This window comes from Chaetura pelagica, unplaced genomic scaffold, assembly GCF_000747805.2.
Source record: "Chaetura pelagica isolate M959 unplaced genomic scaffold, ChaPel_1.0 scaffold109, whole genome shotgun sequence".
Taxonomy (NCBI): domain Eukaryota; kingdom Metazoa; phylum Chordata; class Aves; order Apodiformes; family Apodidae; genus Chaetura; species Chaetura pelagica.
In genome coordinates, this window is record NW_009970725.1 from 14,187,625 (window position 1) to 14,204,045 (window position 16,421).

Below are 16,421 nucleotides of genomic sequence, written 5' to 3' on the forward strand. Positions count from 1 at the left end.
ACTATCCACATCCTGGACTAAGAATTTCAAAACAAAAAAAAAGCCACTCACAATGTTATTTATGCTGAAATACTTCCCAACTTTTCTACCATTTCTGAGTTCCAAAATATACTAATAATTTTCATAGGGATACATTATTTATTTCATTTTAACAGCTTTCATATACAACCTCCAACTGAGGAAGGAATAATGAACAAAAACATGTTAGGATAAAGTATCTAGAGCAGAGAGCTCCTGTTGGGTTTGATTTACATCTGAATGGATCTAGCATCAGAATTTGAAAACTGCAAAAGTCTAAATTCCCCTCTCCAAACTCAAATTTTTCAGCTTATAAACCTTGTCAGGCTTCATAACAGTTTGCTTTGTAGTGTCTTCTGCATCCCATATGCTAGGGGAATGGGTTTTATTAATATTAGCAGAAAATTGTGGAGGCCAAACTTTGTGACCACTAACCCAAATATAGAGGATACCACCTCAGAATTAAAATATGTAAAAAAAAGGTACAACTCCAAGTTGAAAGTAGCTATTTGTACCACAAAAAGTAACATTAAAAACCCCCTCTATAAACATGGGATCACTTTGACAGTGATCCTAACTGAGAGAAGAGAGCATGACTCTGAAGGTTTCAGAGACAAAGGCAGTCACTGTGTAACCTTTAGACAACAAGGGAAGGGAAGTAGAGCAAGTGAGAAATATTTTTTCCCATTTTCCATAATCTGGTGTTTTTATCCTCATCTCTAAAATATCAAAATCCTGTTAGCAAATCTTAGGAGACTAGTATAATGTCATTCTCCGAGTTACATGTCATAGCTTTATGAATAAAGAACAAAAAGCAAGGTTCTGTGCTTTTGCCAAATGCACCTTGCACAGTGTGGGTTGATACCCAGCTAAGCCTTGTATTCTGCCTCTGTGAAACAGTCTAACAATGCACCTTCTGCCTGCTCATGTGAAAGAGAACTCTTGTTATACACATCCAAGCTTTAGAAAGCAACAGAAATCTAGTGCATTTAGGAAACAATGAGCTACCAACTCTAAGTAACTCAGCATCATTGCAGTCTATGCATTGGCTTAGCAGTACCACCAGTAATGATATATTGCTTTTATGACTTTCAAGTCACTGCTAATGAGACATCCATTTAAAATTAAATATCCTTTACATAAATTAATATCATAATGAAGTGTAAACATTTCATAGTGCTTACAATAACTGTATTACTGTACAATAAAATATAATTCTTGTCAAAGAGAATAAAATAACTGAATTTCATTATGTTGTTGATGCTCAATATTTCCAAATAATTTGAAACTTTGGCAAACTTCTGAGAAGTCTATGAAATAAATAGCTACCACTACCTAAAAAGTGAAACTTTTTGCTCCTCTCCAAGAAAATTAGATATCAAAACACAAACGATAATTTTTACCATTTGACTAAACACGTCACCTGCCAATTCAATACAGTATGTTGTATAACATTTCACTCTTTGCTCTAACTAAAAAAAAACCAAAAATCTACAGGAACAAATGCGAGCTCTGAAGAGGAAATGTGAGACAATTTTCTTATTGTTATTCAGAATGACATAGGATGGATGTGGAAACCAATCTTTGATTTTTTGCCAGATATCTGTGGAACAATATTCCAGCTTTGTTTTATGTGGCTATGTATTCTGCTTTACTCAGGGTTTTCTTTCTTAGTCAAATACAAGATAATTTTGACAATGTTTCAGTGAGGACATGACAAGTGATAAAAGTAATTTAAAATGCAGAAGATGGGGTGAGTTGTGTGTGGCTGCAGAACTAAAACACTGGGCAGAACTGTGGCTCACCTCTAGATGCCAACAAAACAAATCTGATCTCAACCAAGCCCTAAAAGTTTTCATATACAAACTGCATAAAATTCTTAATGACATTTAGGGGTGGGACTGGAAATTGAAGGTTTCTTCGAATCAGCACTGTGGCTAAAGAATTATTCCTGTATGTCAGTACCCTCCCCAAATCTTGCTGAGGCAAGAGCTGCACGAGTAGTTGCCTCAAGGACTGCAGAAAAGCAAGTCTACTGCCGACACTGAGCTGCTTAACCAGAGACTGCGGGACAATATGTACATGTATCTGATGACTTTGCCCCTTGCTTTCATTCATCTCCTCCTTATGTACATTTCATGGTTACTGAACATTTGACCACAAAGAATTTCAACATATCATTGATGTTCAAGATCTCTGTTCTGCAGGTAACAGTGATTACTATGTGATAACAATACTAACATTATTTCATTTTTTATGATAAAATCACTGAAGCATTGACTTCTTTTTTTCTGTTAGACCTCAAAGTATTGCATTGCCTGTAATCTTGTCTGTTTTACAACTCTCTGTGCATTTTGGAAGCATCCATACTTGGGAGCCAAAGAAATTGTGCTTCTACACAACTGTCCACTACAAAGCACCCTTCTTCCTTACTGGTACTTACAGGTTTTTTAAACTTTGGACAATTTCATTAAATTCAATTTTATTATTGAGAAAACAGTGCTGAAATGTCTCCCGCCTGCTTAGCAAGGTTGCCTAATTGGGTAATTTAATCAGACTGATTCCTGAAATTGCACAGGTTGCTGCACGGTACTAAAACTTAATAATCACAAAAAGCTCCTGCTGTCATGAATGAGGCCCCTGAAGATGAAAACCTGAGTGTTTATATAAAGAGAAATAAATTAAGCACATTCTGATAGGAGTTTAAAAGTCATCCCTTGCCCCCTTCACACAGCACTGTTTGCTAGCATTTCTGCTAGTCTTGTACTTCACTCTTAGGCAAACAGCAAAATCAGATAGCCAAGAATAAGATGAAGGGTAACTATGAAACTGAGAGAAACTGAAAGGCCAGACTGTGAAACTGGGAGAAACTGGAAGACCAGACTGAGACTGCAAAGGAAGTGGGAGATCAGAAAAGTCCAGAAGTGTTACAAAGCTGGAACTCTTCCCACCACAACAGCATCAGCTTCAATTACTTTTTACTCTTGGGATGCTGGTCTGGGGCATTAGTTGCTGTTTGGGAGTTCCTACCTCACATCTGCACATATACAGGGAAAATTAGCCAGAAATAACAATTTTTCATCTCCTTTCTATTAAAACAGATAGGCAGGGAGGATTCCAGATTTTTTTTTTTTACTTTCACCAACATGTGTTGTAATTGCACTAGTTTTAAACTGCAGCTGTATTTAATTAGTACTAGACCACCACACCCTCCAGGTGGATGTAAGTTTTTAGGACCATTAAAATCCAGTTCAGCACCTAAACTAAGGACTGTATTCTAAGGATGACTGGTAAGTTGCTAGACTCTACAATGGAGCCTATTCTGGTTGTAATTTGAGGCCTTTGACATTTGTACAGAGGAGGTAAGAACATGAGTTTTCTCATTAAACATTACATTTTTCACAGACAAACCTGTGGGGTTGAGAAAAATCAGGAATTTCCTGGAACCTGCGGCATTGCCAAGAAACCATTGGGACACAATTCATGACCAGGTCAAACCCTGCTGGTTCCATAGGATGAGTTAAAAATTGTCCTTTTGCATTTCAGTGTTCTAAACTTGTGTACCAAAAAGACCCTGAAAAAGAATTTGCTATATGACATTTCTTGACCATAATGACTTTGTAAGTAAGGTGATGCATGAACAAGAATGCATAAAATGTTGTCAGTTACCATTATGTCCTGTGGATTGGGGAACTGGCTGTCTTCTTTTGAAATGTATGACAGTATACATAACAGAAAAACACTAGAAGGAGTTTTTATTAAGTAATGTACTCTGAATTTTATTAGTCTAAAATTCCCCTCAGGTGAGGCCTGAGATTCTGGCTTCATTTTGAATGACATTTCTTCTACAGAGTATAGTAATAAATTCAGGATAATACACCCCAAAAAGCTTGATAAAAGTCTTATCAGCCACTGGCTGGAGTGCATCATAAATGCTTTCCAGTGTTTCACATTACTTCAATGTGAAAACAGTGTTAAAATTGTTTTCAGTTTTAAAATAGGCATTTGACATCACTCATGATATGTAGAAATCAATGATCTCCAGAGGTTCCTTCCAACCCCTAACATTCTGTGATTCTGTGATTTGTTTTACATCAAGGATTTCACAAAACAGCTCAGTAAAACTGGATCTTTCAACTCAAGGTTAATCTTGAGTCAAGACTTGGGTTTTGTCCTGAGCAGCTTCCAGCTTAAGCTGCCCAAGGGAGCCCACACGCTGGGGGTGGTGCCCTGCCAGGGACCACTCCTCATAGCTGCCACCTTCAAGCACAGTACCTCACCTGTGCTTGCAGCTGAGATGCCCAACTAGTGGTCCAGCCGTGGCAGAGTGGCTGTGGTGGGCAGCTCCCATTATCTCAGCTGAAATCTGCCCTTTGTTTCCCAGCTGAGACCCATGCTGCTGATGTAAAACATCAAGAAGTACAGAAGGCTGAAGCCCAAGGGCTCACAGCAAAACTCCCTCAAACTTAAAACGTGGGCACAGACACAGGCAAAGGCTCCTAGTGTCACGCTAATGAATTGGGTTTTTAGAAACACTGAAAATGATTATGTGATAAAGAGCAATACATAAAGACGTAAACAGCCAAACAGAAGAGACAAATCCTCAGAAATAAAGTGAAATATTTATTCTTAGTGGAAGGCATTTGTCTAAACAGTGTCCAGCACACAAATATATAGTTTCCTATTCCTGAACAGTAATTCTGACTAAGACTCCCCAGTAAAATATTTATGTTACAGTGATATGAACGATCAACAAGAGAACGTTTAACATGGTGCTTTGCACCAGCCCAGAGATGCTGGTTGCTAAAGCACTGTGGTGTTGGTCCTTACACACCCCATACTGCTTCAGCAAAACACTGCCAATGAGCCAAGAAAACCTTTGCAGTAGTAGTGCTGGTGTCACTGGGAATGTCTAACCCTACAGACAAGTTTTCTCACTGTAACTGTGTGAGTAGCCTATTTCTGACTTTGCTGGTCTTTAAAACTTTTCAAAATATTAGGACTTAGAAGCAGTTGGCCACATGTACTGTCTGATAAGATTTTCATAGCAAGGTTAAGCACAGAACTAGGGATAAGCAAGGGAGCAGCTACTTACAAAAATATTGAAGGCTACTCTGCACGTGTGCTTCTCAGTGTACTAAGAGCACTAACCAAGAGTATAAATCAATAAAACAGTTACTCTCTGGGACACAAAAATCCCCAACTGCCCAAGTCTGTATCAAAGCACCAAAAGGCTTGCTGGGTGTTTCCTCAGGTGCAAAACAAGAGTATCTTTGGAAGTCCACCACCTTCAGAAACAAGCTGTATACTCCATGGGCCACCCAGTGGTTTCCCAGCTCTTTTCTCCAAAGCATATCTGACTGTGAAAACCATAAACTGTGAGTGGCAGTAAGAAGGATCACCTCCTGTGTCAGGTTCTCTAAATGGAAGAAAACAACTGAGTATGCTAACATAATTACAAAGTAATTATATACTTTATACAGAAGGTATTATATATCAAGACTGAAAATGAGTGTTTAGAACATTGCTCTGTTTTCACATGACGGCATGTAAGTCCAGAAATAAAGACTCCATAAGTACCATGAACACCAACTTTCTGAACTGCCAGGCACTAACATCCAGCAGGAAATTAAGCAGGACTTATCACACATGCCTAAGAAGCAATTACAGAAGCTTCTGTTTCCCCAGTCATAAATTTTCTGGCTGCATAAAGCTGCACTAAAAGTGCTGAAGAAATGCTGACATTCAATGTTTACTGATTTAAAGGAAAACTAACTTTCATGTGCAGGTTAAACTATTGCTGCAGGTTTCTGGGGAGGCAAAAAAACCCTCCACGCTAACACCTTTTGACTGATTGAAAGTTTATCACAGGATGTGTTCCACATGCTATGCACTCTTGAAGTGACAGTCAGAAATGGTCATTGATATTACTATACAACCCCCTGCCTTTCTAGGGCCTTGTATATTTGTGTCATATTTGAACATATTTTTGTCACTGCAACCTGATCTCGCACCGATTTTTAGAGAAACATTCTTTTTTGTTCTCAAGTTCTCCTTAACTCCACAGAAAAATTCCTTTTGACATATTTTGATACTTGGACATTGCATATCACCTACAGAAGAAACAGCACACTATGAAACCAAATAATGATAGGAACTACATTATCTTTTTTTGATTCATGCCTCCTGCCTTTCTGTCATTTGTTAGATTTTCAGAGGTATTTGCCATGTGAAGTATTATGACAGGAGCTTCTACTGTTGAATGCTCTACTGCAACCTATGTGTGCACTGCTTGTGCTAATCTCTGCAGAATTTTTCTCAGAGGAGATTTAGATGAAGGGTTACTCATTGCTTTTAAGCTCATTATTCTGCAGGGATAGCTGCTGCTAAGAGGGAAGCTCTGAAGAAACCCTATTTTCATTATTCTTCAAGCTGTGGTAACTCCATAACCCCCAGCCCTACAGCCAGCTTCTGCTGCAGGTCATACAGTACAAACCATTGAACAGGAAAAGCCCTTTCTTGGAGGAGTTTACAAACTAAATCAAGGCAGGGTTATTCTCAATCCACATGGCCCTAGGCAGATGGAAGTACCACAAAGGGACGGTCTTATTGCATGGAAAAAAAAGGACAAAATCCATATATTGACTTTCAATAAAGAACAGTAGCTTTCGCAGTTCCCTTTCCTTTTTATAAAGTGACATTAACCTGCATTCTGGAAACATTCTCAGCTTCTCATATGATCAGCCTTTAGTATATTGCTAATAATAACAGCAACAGAGCTGCAGATAGCTTGGTGAGGACATACCACCAAACAAAAACACTTGAAGTTGCTGATCTCTCTGAACAAGAAGTCTTTCCAGGTAAGAAGCTGTCTGTACTGATTTAATAATCAATGAAGACTGCAGCTCAGGACTTCAAAAATATGTGGGTATCTAAATTCCATTAAAAATAGACTTTTATATTATAGGATTTAGTATTGTCAGTCTTACATGGATGACAGAGAACTATGCAGAATCTGCACGATATCTTCTGTTAAAAGAATGGTGCCCCACTGAAGCACCACTCACCACTCTAGAACTCGCCTAGTTACACTTATAACACTGTTATCACAGGCTTACATGATATCAGATTCAATTTATATATCTCCTCAGTGAAATGCCATTCTGACTTTTCTGCAGTATTACAGTTTGTTGTTTCATCCTACAAAAACTTAGCTATATTGGATATTCCACAGGAGTTACTGAAACACAAAATCCTTTCTGAACCTTTTCCTCTTGCTGCTCATACAGACATCACACAAGTACAATCTAACAACTTCTGTGATGACACAAGGAATTCTTTCTGAAACATTTAAAGGCTTTTTTTTTGCTTTTTTTTTTTTTTTCCCCTCAGCCTTTGGCCAAGATTGTGAGCTGTGAGCTGATACACACAAATATTATTAAAATGCAAATATTCAGCAAGATAATACCCACTCCTAATGGGATAATGCTTTCAAACTGAGATAAGTCTACAGACAACATCCATTTTAGTTTCAACTACAACAGCCCAAGGCGATTGCTAAAGAGACTAAACAGTTCAGTCTCTACACGTCAGAATAAAGAAATGTGAAAAATGCAGCTATGAAATCAAAAGAAGGGCTCAGGTTTGAGGTAGACTCTTGACTGTGGAAATGAAAATTTCACTAAATGAAAAAGGAAGAGTATGTTACACATACAACTGAGGTCACTGCAGATCTCACAACTTTGTAGCTAAACCAGTTGTTTTGGAAGGCACCTTCAGCATCTGCCTAGACAGTGAGAAATGGACGTGTTTCTTATGGAAGAATGAGCAGGTTTGCCTGGGATACAAGTGCTTGAGCACTGTTTAACATGGGTAATTGTTACCTTCAGTTTTGGTAAGCAAAACCATTCCAGAGGACACAGTGACCTTTTCAGTATTAAAATTAAATATTTGTTTTGCTATGACTTCTGCTCAGAAGCATCCACTTCTTACATAAACTTACTAGTTTTCTTAGTGTCATATGGATTAATTTTTTTTCCATATGAAGCAACACTTTTGAAATTTAAATTGGCAACATTATCAATACAATGCATGGTACAGAAATTATGAGAGTACATGTTTTATGAAATAGTATTTCAAATTGTCAATATTTTCAAAATATTTGTTTTCAAGGCAGCCTCTTGTGAAATGGTGTGTCCAAGCAGCTGACAAGAACTCATGAGATAGGGTCAGGGTCCAACCAGTAAGCCATGGTATTTGAGAGACCTGCATGCATCTGCCACCTTTGAAATAAAAATAGGAAACTCAGTATGAAATATCCTAATTTTTTTGCCCCTTTATAAGTAAAAGCAGCATCTTTATTTCCAATGAGTTAATAAATCCAACTAGAAATACAACAGCCTTTACAGATGCAATACTTTTCAAAACCATCTCTACCTTAAAAGCATATAGTCTGGAGGGTATGAAAGGCATGAAATCTCACCAGGTATACAGGGAAAAGTAATTATTCATTCCTATGAAAGGTCAGTTGCAGTCCCAAGTCTGAGTTTTCAATAAATGGTAAAACCTAATTTATTTGTACTGGGTATTGCTGCTTCTTAATATAACCCAAAACCTCAGGGACGCACTGGTAGTAACGCAAACAGAGAATGGTCTTTTAGCCAAGAATTAATTTCAAAATTTATCTAAAGCAGAAAGTTATTATGATTCCACAATGGTGGCATGCATTTGTTTAACATTCACCAAGGCATACTGGGGACAGAGAAGTATCTGAATTTAGTTCCCATGATCTAACAGAGAAGCTATTTAGGCAACTTGGTGCTTTAAGCATATTCCCCCTTTTACTTCACATAACCATTTCGTAAACAAAGCACCCAAACTATACACAGTGAACAAATGCAGAGATTCATAGAAAGTTTGTTAAGTTTGTTAAAGGATTTCAAGGAATCTTTTTCAGCTGCACCAGTTCTACTATTTGATGTAGAAGAAAAAGACCCAGTAATAAGGATTTCAAGGAATCTTCTTCAGCTGCACCAGTTCTATTATTTGATGTAGAAGAAAAAGACCCAGTAATACCTTAGATCCTCCTTTTGATATACTAGCAAACACTGAATACAAACTTAGTTTGTGAATAGTCAAAATGTTCTTAGTTGCATTTCTCATGGACTAAAATACTGTTCTGAAAGAATAAGCATTTCAGTAGATCCATTTGCAGAACTCAAGACCAAGACATGGTAGAGTGAGCACAAAATAAAAAATGGATGTGCACCCCTATAACTAAGAGAAAGAAACTGAGTATTTTTATAGACTAACTAAACACAAGAAGAGGATACACTTACAGAAGAGTAGTATGATGAAGAGTAATTGAAGTCATTTATTGGAATTAAATGAGTTTAAAATTAACATTGTGGAAAACATTCCTGATGGTGGAATAAAGATTTTAAAGATGTTTAAATTTACTCCTAGGAAAGAACTATAGCATGCATTCTGAAGAATGTGACTCTATATTACCTTGTGATCTAATCTTCAACTGCCTGTCTCACAGATTCTATACTCAGAAGACATTACCCTATCTAATAATCAGAATTTTATTCCATCAAAAATTTAAATTCAATAATGAAATTGTATTACTACATGAATACTACTACTTCTCAAAATCTTATCTGTCTTATATGGAGATAGCATTAGTGAAACAAGACAGATTACCGTGCTCTTGATGGCTTAAGAAGATTAACCCAGCTCACCTTTTCTGTATTCCTTGCTTTCCCATCCTATATGATCTCTTATTTTAAAAAGAAAGTATCTAGGAGGTACTCAATTTTAGTTCCATACAATGTAGCTGTGGCTAATCAGAAACTTTTAATTTAGCTAAATAAGAAGTTCTAACTACAAAATTGTGTTAGTGCTAGGCAATACTCACAAGGCTCTGAAGAAACAAGAACTCTCTGTTAGCTTAACATTTTTACATCCATCAACCCACCAACATACATCTCCTATATAACTTTAGAGTGTGCTGCAGCCATTCTGAAAGAGAAGGGATATGAGCTCTGAAAGGGGAGGGGGATGAAAAAAAAACCCAACCAAACAGAAGAAGCTAAATATTCCAAGAGTTACTTATCCCAAACATATCTATCAGCTGCTTTTGAATAACACAAGTCAGGGATAAGAGCAGAGTATTTTTAAATGTGCCTGAAATTCTAAGTGTCTGCCTTGCTCTCGCAGATTAAACTTGCAAATTAAACTTCTTCTAAATGCAAAAGATAAAGGGATGGTTCTTCTTCATTTCCAAAATTAAATTATAACTGTATGAGGTTTAAGAGGTGATAGTCTGTATCACGTCTCTAATTTAAACATTTTTCAAATGTTTCTATAACCAAAAGGAAAATCTTTTCAGAGGTTTAATACAGAATTTTTTTAAATTTTTCAGGTTTAAAACCAGAAAACCATCTTTTAATTCAGAAGTTGACATTTGAAGACATGGAGAAAAACTCACCTACAGAATTTGAAGACAAATGTATACCACTCTCTCACCCATTTCTGAAACTGTCAGGAGTTAGAGTATTAACTACATAAAGGCAACAAATTCAAAAAAATGCAGATTTAAGTTTAAACATTTATTCATTCATTTTTGAGGTAGAAATTATGGAGTTGTAGAATCAGCTTGAATTTCCCTGCAGGATGAAAGCAACAGAGGAGCAATCATCCTAGGACTTCATGAAATTCTTAAATACTTCATCATACCAAAAATAAGCAATGAAACATAAACTAAAAAAAATTGCAAGGTTTTTCCTCCTTTCTTCTACTATATTGTTTTTTCCTTTCCTCCTTATATTGTTCTTTTACCCAGCCTAGACAGTAGTGCACAAAAAAGTGCACATTTACACTAATTACTCTCATAACATTTACATGATGGCAATACACAGTTTAATTTATTTAAACTCAGAGAGATACAGTTCCAGCAAAATCAAAACAAAGACTAAATTTAAAGGAAAACCCAAACTTTTTTGTCTATTCAAAACCCCTCAGAGGTGATATTTGCAGGCAGCCTGTACATGAAGGGCCACAAGCAAACTGGGAGATAGAATTGAGAACAGTCTTGATGATAAATTACACCATTTTGGAAAAACATAGGGAAATTTAAATTTCCATTATAATGCAGGAATAGTCACCTACATAAATACGGAATTAGTAAAAAAAACAATCTAAAAAGAGCTTTGATCGGCCAACTTCTCTCCTAAACAACTCAGGCACAGTTTGGGAGTTCCTATGGGATAAATACTGTCCCCAACAGGCAACTTCAACCCATCCTCTGCTCCCAAGAGGCAAAGAGAGCTTAATGGTGAGGATGTGGATCACCTCATACCACTTGGCCTCATCGTTAGAGAGCAATCTGAAGGGCATTTGATGTACTACTACAGCCATGCCTATCGTCCTGTGAGGCCCCAAAGTAAGGAAATAATTATTAACAGCAGCTAGAAGCTGTTGCACTCTGCAACTGTTAATAAACAGAAAAAAAAATAGCATGTTCTTTCTGTTTCTTCAGGAGTGAATTCTTCAGGATGCAGTAATTATTTTAATTAGTTCCCACTCTAGACGCCAGTTCCCGCCACAGGAAGGAAAAAAGGGCAGTGGCTGCACCTCTCTCTTGGACATTTAGGAAATGTCTACTCAGACATACAGTGTCTAGGTGTCACAGTTTGACTTAGGTCCGACAACAATGCTCTCGATCCCCTCCCCCTCCCACCCAGGTAGGGAAGGAGAGAGAGAAAAAGAGAGAGACTTGGCTGGATTGAAAACTAAACTACACAGCTTTAATTAAAACACTAATGAATGATACAAGAAAATACATACAATTATATACAGATATATTCAGGTATGGGCAAAAACCTCTCGCCTCCCCCCACCCCCAGCAACTCCCACAGCACTTCCCTGAGCTGGGAAGAGTCCCGAGGAATCCCGGAGCTGCTGCTGGAAGAAGAGCAGAGAGTTATGGGGGTCAGGAGAGATCAAGCCTGAGGATCGACGGTGATGGATGAACAGAGTCCTCCCTGGACGCCGGCCATGGACGGAAGAGAAGGGAAGAAGAAGGAAGGAAGTTGTCTTCTGTGATCTCTGACCTTCCTTTGAGCTTACGTAGATATATGGAATGGAATATCTCTGGCCAATTTTGCTGTCCATCTAACTCAGCCTCCTACGGGGGGGTCACAGATCTCCCCATAGTGTCTGAGCTGGCAGAGTGCAGGTGCAGCCTTGAAGCCTCAGTAGTTAGAAAAACATTCCACTGTCTTATCAGCCTAGCAGAACACACTGTTGCTAGTTACAAGAAAGCTTACTGAAGGAAAAAAAAAAAAAAAGTAAAAAGAAAAATTGGCTTCATCCTGGCTCAAACCAGGACACTAGGTCATATAATTACTCTATGTAAAAAATAATGTATTTTTAAACCTCAGAATGTAGAACAGATACAGGAAAGCAACTAATCCAGTTCATTCAATCAACAATATACAGTATCGAAAAATACAAAAAATAGTTGCAGAATCTCAAGGTTTGATTTGAACTGACAAAGCCCAAGACATTCCAATTAAAACTGATATTTCATAAACACAATTATGCTTTGTACTTTAAGAAATGGTCTGAGGCGAAGATGAAACGGTAATGCTCACTTCAAGTTTCCCTAGGATTTTGTTACTCTAAATCAAATCCTTTAGTTCACATAAGGTTTTTTATGTTTACTCAAGTGGCAAGAGCATGCTCTGTGATAAATTAAATGGACATTTACCAAGGTAAGTTGGCATGTTTAAAGGTTAAATGTAAACATTGTAAGACAATTACAAATAGTTTCTACCTGGAGGTTACATATCTAAATTAATGGATAGATACTTTAATTAACTGCTGTCCCATAAAGAATGTTTGCTTCTGAATTATTGAGTAACATTTCCTGAGAGGAAGATACAAAATGTCATGCAATATATTTCTAAGTAGTGTTTACATATAAATAAAAGCTGAAAATCTTCCCATACAACACAGGCAAGAAAGACAGATACTTTTTAGAAATACAAATCTTGGAGCCAAAATTTAAAAGTTAAATTAAACTAACAACTTCAGAGAGCTCCATCAGACAGAGGCATAATAGATGTGTAGAGGGGTTTTCATTACTATACCTCATTTTATTCTTAATACACTAAATTATGATTGAACAACATGATCATATAGCCACCTCCAGTTCTATGGAGATTTTGAGAAAGCTTAAATGAAGACATGTAATAGACAGTGCTAAATCCAAAGAGAATGTATCTCTGGTGGGAATAAAATAGTTAATGCACTTTTCTCATTTCTTAAACCCATTTATTCTCCTTGTCCTACTAACAGTAATTCTTAAAGCAACCAGCTGAGAAACAGAAGCAAGCTGCAAATCCGCAGGAGCACAATGCTAAGTGCCTTCTCATCAGCCCTTCACCTTTCAAACCACTGAAGCGTTTGGACATTTGAAATGCTAATAAAAACTAAAAGGTTTTACTCACAGTTAAAACCAGGTTCAATAGTTTTTCCAGCTTCAAGACTGTTTATTGTAATCTGAAAGATGATGTGCAGCAGCAGAAACGAAAGACTGGTGAAACACAGAGATTGTAATAATCGTCCTGTATGCCCTAAAAGACAAAATACACAGACATATAGTTAGTGAATTTCTAAACATTGCTTAAAGGCATTCAGTATAAAACCAGCAAAAATACCCTGACTAAGGATATTTCTACAAGTCAGTTCCACATTACTCATTATTGCCTCCTAAGGGTCAACTTCATAGCAAAAAACATTTCAATTAGTGTCTTTGAGTACTCTTTAACCACAGACCCCAATGACTGCTATTACTGATATTTCCTTTTACTTTTTTGATTAAACCAAAAAGTTCCTCAAGTCTCCAGATAGCAATTCTACATCAATAATAACATCACAGTGCTTATCACCATGTTCCCTGGTACAAAGAAAATATGGATGATACTTCCAATGAGAAAATAAAATACTAATACTTCTTGAGAAAATAAAAACCTGTTAATTTAATTACTCTTTCAAAAGCAAAGTACATGGGAGGGAGGATAACAACAAGAAAACCTCATGTTGGCTCAGGAGTGCAGACATACTTTCAAATGAATACTTTACTTTGTGCAGTCTGCCCACTTTCACTTCCTTTAGAAGTCTTTGAAAACAATTTTCAGTACACAGAAGAATCCTGTGCCAGACAGACTTGGTGATGGTTGCTCAATGATTTATTGGTTATCTGCAGCCAAAAGCCAATAGAAAATGTTTGACAAAGACTTAGAAAATACCTTATAAATGCTCTAGGAAACACTCAGCTAAATCACAGGCAGTCAGATTTACATGGTATGAAAAAATAAAGTAAACCATTAGTATTTCAGAAAATATACATCTTTAAGTCATTTTGCTGATAGAAGACAACATTAACTATCACCTTACCTGACCCCAGTGCAGTAAAAGTCCTGTTTCCAAAGTATTTTATATTTCAATTTTACACCATCTGCTTCAGGCATTTGAGGCTCATTTTTTAATTTACAGATTAAAAACCAGTGCTGCTGGAATTATTACCCAAGGTTACAAATAAAGCCAAGGCTATGGAGGGCAGAACTAGCAGAGTATACCTGGGAAAGATTCATTCTCCCTGCAGCCTGTTTCGTTCATACTTATTCTGTGTCTCTTAGAAGCAGCTACTAGAAAGAAGATGACGATCCATATTCTGTATCTAGCCATTAAATCAACTTTTTACTTTATATTTGTTATAGTTCAAGCATGTTGTTGATGGTCCAAATGACAATTTATAAAGCAAATAATCAGATAAACATGATTCAAGAATTTTAGAAACAGTTTTATTTGAGCTGTTGATTGAACAAAGCATTTCTTTAACGAAGAAAATTTTTGCAGTTGTCTTCCTTTTAGGAACTGTAGAAAATGTTGAAAACATATTTCTCAAAATGCTGAAATGTTGAAAAAAAAATGTCCTTCTGTACTAAGCTAGGGAAAACTTTAAAGGACTATTAACACCTATTATAATAAATAGTGTCTCAGTGTACTGGTAAACATGGAAAGGGAAACACAAAGCTGGAAGGCAGCTAGATATGTTCAGTGCAAGTTACAGCACTCACTAAGGGCTGCTCCCTTCATGGTCATTGCTGGGACAGGACCACCATCAGACCCTATTGAGCAGGAGCCTTTTGCCTGCACCACATTCAGCTGTGCCAGCATAAACTAGGCACAAGAAATATTTGGAGAAAAGTAAGAAATACTGTGCCCTTGATTTCAAAAGTTTTGGAGAGACATCAACAACGGGAGAAACGAAGTGCTAAAAATCAGTGAATTATGGGATATGCATTTTATGCCAAGAAAGAAGTGACAGATTTGGATAAGGGATGAGTTTCAGTTTATAGTGGGGTTTGGATAAACCCATTTGACTGTATTTTTACTGACACTTTTTCTTTCTACTGGAAACTTCATTTTAAATTACAAGAAGAAAAAAATTAACTGCATGCATACAGAACTTAGATGGAGAGACAAAAGATAGCTGAAATTAAACTCCTGAAATAAAACAAAGCTCTTTATATTGAGGAAGAAAGATGCCTGTCACCCTTCTTCAGTTTTTATTTATTTTGTTTCACTCACAGTTACAATCCTTTTGCTAAAACACCCCTTAACATTTCAGTTGTCCTAATGTGAAAGTCCTTAGGGACATGAACAGAAGCTGACTGTCCCACAGAGAAGAACACGTATTATTCAGAAAGCTGCATGGACAGAACAGACACAAGAGAGAACATCATTCCAGCCTGCATCAGAAATTCCTTCATTTTTGTCTTAGATGTATAGACTCATGTATCTCCATTTAGACTAGACTAAGAAAAACCTCCTGGCAAAACACCTGGGTTTGTAACTTGAGGGCTGGGTTGTGATGTTAGCCGTGAGTGCGGTGCCACCAGATTCAGCAAACTGTGGTGGATGGAGAAGAGAGAGCAGGTTTGCCTCAGAACTGGCCCAGAAGACTAAGAAGAGTGGGTTTGTTTTCAGGTACAATGTGTTGTTCCTAATGGCACCCACTGGAACCAAAACCTGCCATATGACTTTAGAAACATTCCTGGATGTGTGTCAGGAACACACAGGGAGGATGCTCCAGTCTCCTTGTCCCTCCAGAGGACTTCTGGGAAAGGGCTTTCTCCCCTCTGATCAAGCCTGCAGGCAGCCAGTCAGTGTGCAAAGGCTTCATTACCCTCTTTCTATCCAGCTCAGCTGCAACACTTAACTGGACTCAAGAGGGCCAAAAGCTTTTCACACGTGGCAGAGGAATCCATTTCTTATTTTTCAAAGGTAATCCAGCCAAGAGCTGGATTAATGATGGCATGCACCCCCCC

General features: G+C 37.3%; 1 protein-coding gene across 1 annotated transcript in view; it reads right to left on the reverse strand.

The window, feature by feature from the left end:
* PIEZO2 (piezo-type mechanosensitive ion channel component 2) overlaps window positions 1–16,421 on the reverse strand; it is a 258,854-nt gene that overhangs the window by 183,308 nt on the left and 59,125 nt on the right. The window contains exon 3 of the mRNA XM_010006936.1: window positions 13,536–13,661. Within this exon, the coding sequence (XP_010005238.1) occupies window positions 13,536–13,661 (126 nt within the window). The remainder of the gene's footprint in view (window positions 1–13,535; window positions 13,662–16,421) is intronic.